The sequence below is a fragment of the Ipomoea nil genome, unplaced genomic scaffold (genome assembly GCF_001879475.1).
Source record: "Ipomoea nil cultivar Tokyo-kokei standard unplaced genomic scaffold, Asagao_1.1 scaffold0317, whole genome shotgun sequence".
NCBI classification, from domain to species: Eukaryota; Viridiplantae; Streptophyta; class Magnoliopsida; order Solanales; family Convolvulaceae; genus Ipomoea; species Ipomoea nil.
This window is the reverse complement of record NW_017616745.1, coordinates 6,825,419-6,827,361: the sequence shown is the minus strand read 5'-3', so window position 1 is coordinate 6,827,361 and position 1,943 is coordinate 6,825,419. Positions and strand designations below refer to the sequence as shown.

The following is a 1,943-nucleotide window of genomic DNA, read 5'->3' as shown; positions in this document are numbered from 1 at the left end:
ATGCATCCCATACCGCTCCGTTTCTGGCTCTCCAAATATGGTATAAAATTGCAGCTGCGTGAACAATTTGGTTAGTGTCTAAAATATTCAATAGATCACTAAACCAAGTATGAAAAATATTTGTTGTTATCATGGGGATTGGAAGGTGAGATTGAGCCCAAATGGATCTTGCATAATCACATGTTACTAAAGCATGCATTGTGTCTTCATCCATTATCCCACACATAGCACATGTTGGTTGTACTTCCACTCTCTTTATAATCAAGTTTGTTGTAGTAGGGAGGATACCACTCAAAGCTTTCCACAGGAATTTTTTCCATTTGGGGGGACTTTTAGCTTCCATAGGCGCAACCAATTATGAGTGCCTGTATTATCAATGAGACTACCCACAATTGTTTTATAGCCACTCTTAACAGTATAACTACCTCCCTGATCATCATGCCAATACCACATATCTTCATAATCCGATGATACTGGATCTTTTTTATCCTAGCCACATCCGTAGGATTAAAAATATCTGCCAATATATCCGGATCCCAGGTCTGTGTCTCATTATCAATTAATCACACCACTGCTGCATTATTCAAATACGGAGGCTTTTCAGTATGAATCATTGGGTCTTGTTCATCCTGCAGCCATGGGTGATCCCAGATGAGGGTTGTCTTTCCATTTTCAATTCTGCGCCTGATTCCGCCACAAATCATGCTCTGAGCTGCCATTATACTGCGCCAACAGAAACTGGGGTTATTCCCTACTTTGGCATCATAAAAGGTCCCTTTTGGGTAATATCTCGCTCTGTAAGCTCGTGAGACCAATGAGTCAGGTTTTGTTAGAAACCGCCACGCCTGTTTACCCAGCATTGCTATATTAAATGCATGTAGTTCTTTGAAACCCAGGCCACCATATTTCTTTGGTATACACAATTTGTCCCAAGCCTTCCAATGGATTCCACGTTCATTCCCAGACCCCCACCAATATCGATTCATAACTCGCTCAATAGCTGTGCAAACCCCCATAGGTAATAAAAAGACACTCATTGCGAAAGTGGGCATTGCCTGAGCCACACTTTTCAACAAGACTTCCTTACCAGCTTGCGATAACAACTTCTTATTCCAAGAAAGGATTCTCTGTCTTATCTTATCTTCAATATACGAAAAAGCCGCCTTCTTATTCCTTCCTACAAATGAGGGGAGACCCAAATATTTCCCAAAGTTTGGTGATTGAGTAACCCCAAGTATCTGTGCCACTTCATTCCTATCATCATCTTGTGTATTCTTACTGTAGCATATGCTGGACTTATGATAATTTACCACTTGGCCAGATAAATTTTCATACCGTGCCAAACACTGCTTTACCGCATTTGCTTCCTGCACATTTGCTTTAAAGAATAAAAGACTGTCATCAACAAAAAACATGTGTGAAATAGAGGGTGCACCCCTTGCAACTCTGCACCCGTGAATTGCTCCTTGTACCTGTGCCTGCTGTAACAACAAAGAGAGTCCCTCCACACAGATAATAAACATATATGGCGACAACGGGTCTCCTTGCCTGAGTCCGCGAGACGGGACAATTGGCAAACCTCGGATTCCATTCAGTTTAATATTATAAGACACAGTAGTCACACATAACATAATAAGATCCACCCATATATTATTAAAACCCAATGCTGTTAACATATTTCGCAGGAAGGGTCATTCCATACGGTCATATGCTTTTGCCATATCCAGCTTTAAAGCACCCCATCCCATCCTTCCACATTGTTTTCTATTCAAAAAGTGGCCAACCTCTGCAGCAATCAAAATATTATCTGTAATCAATCTGTCAGGTATGAATGCACTCTGTTTATCAAAAATAATATCATCCATGAGTGGTTTCATCCTGGCTGAAATCATCTTAGCCATGACCCTATATATCACATTGCTTAGCGCTATAGGTCTGAGATC

The 1,943-nt window shown here is 40.9% G+C and overlaps 1 protein-coding gene across 1 annotated transcript; it reads right to left on the bottom strand.

Moving 5' to 3' along the window:
- Positions 1-563: 563 nt before the first annotated feature.
- Positions 564-1,591, bottom strand: LOC109166801 (uncharacterized mitochondrial protein AtMg00310-like). Its single transcript, XM_019315684.1, has 3 exons — positions 1,580-1,591; positions 1,473-1,481; positions 564-1,367 (listed from the first exon to the last, which is right to left on the bottom strand). Exons 1-3 carry the CDS (start codon positions 1,589-1,591, stop codon positions 564-566), a joined length of 825 nt encoding a protein of 274 aa, XP_019171229.1.
- Positions 1,592-1,943: the final 352 nt, after the last annotated feature.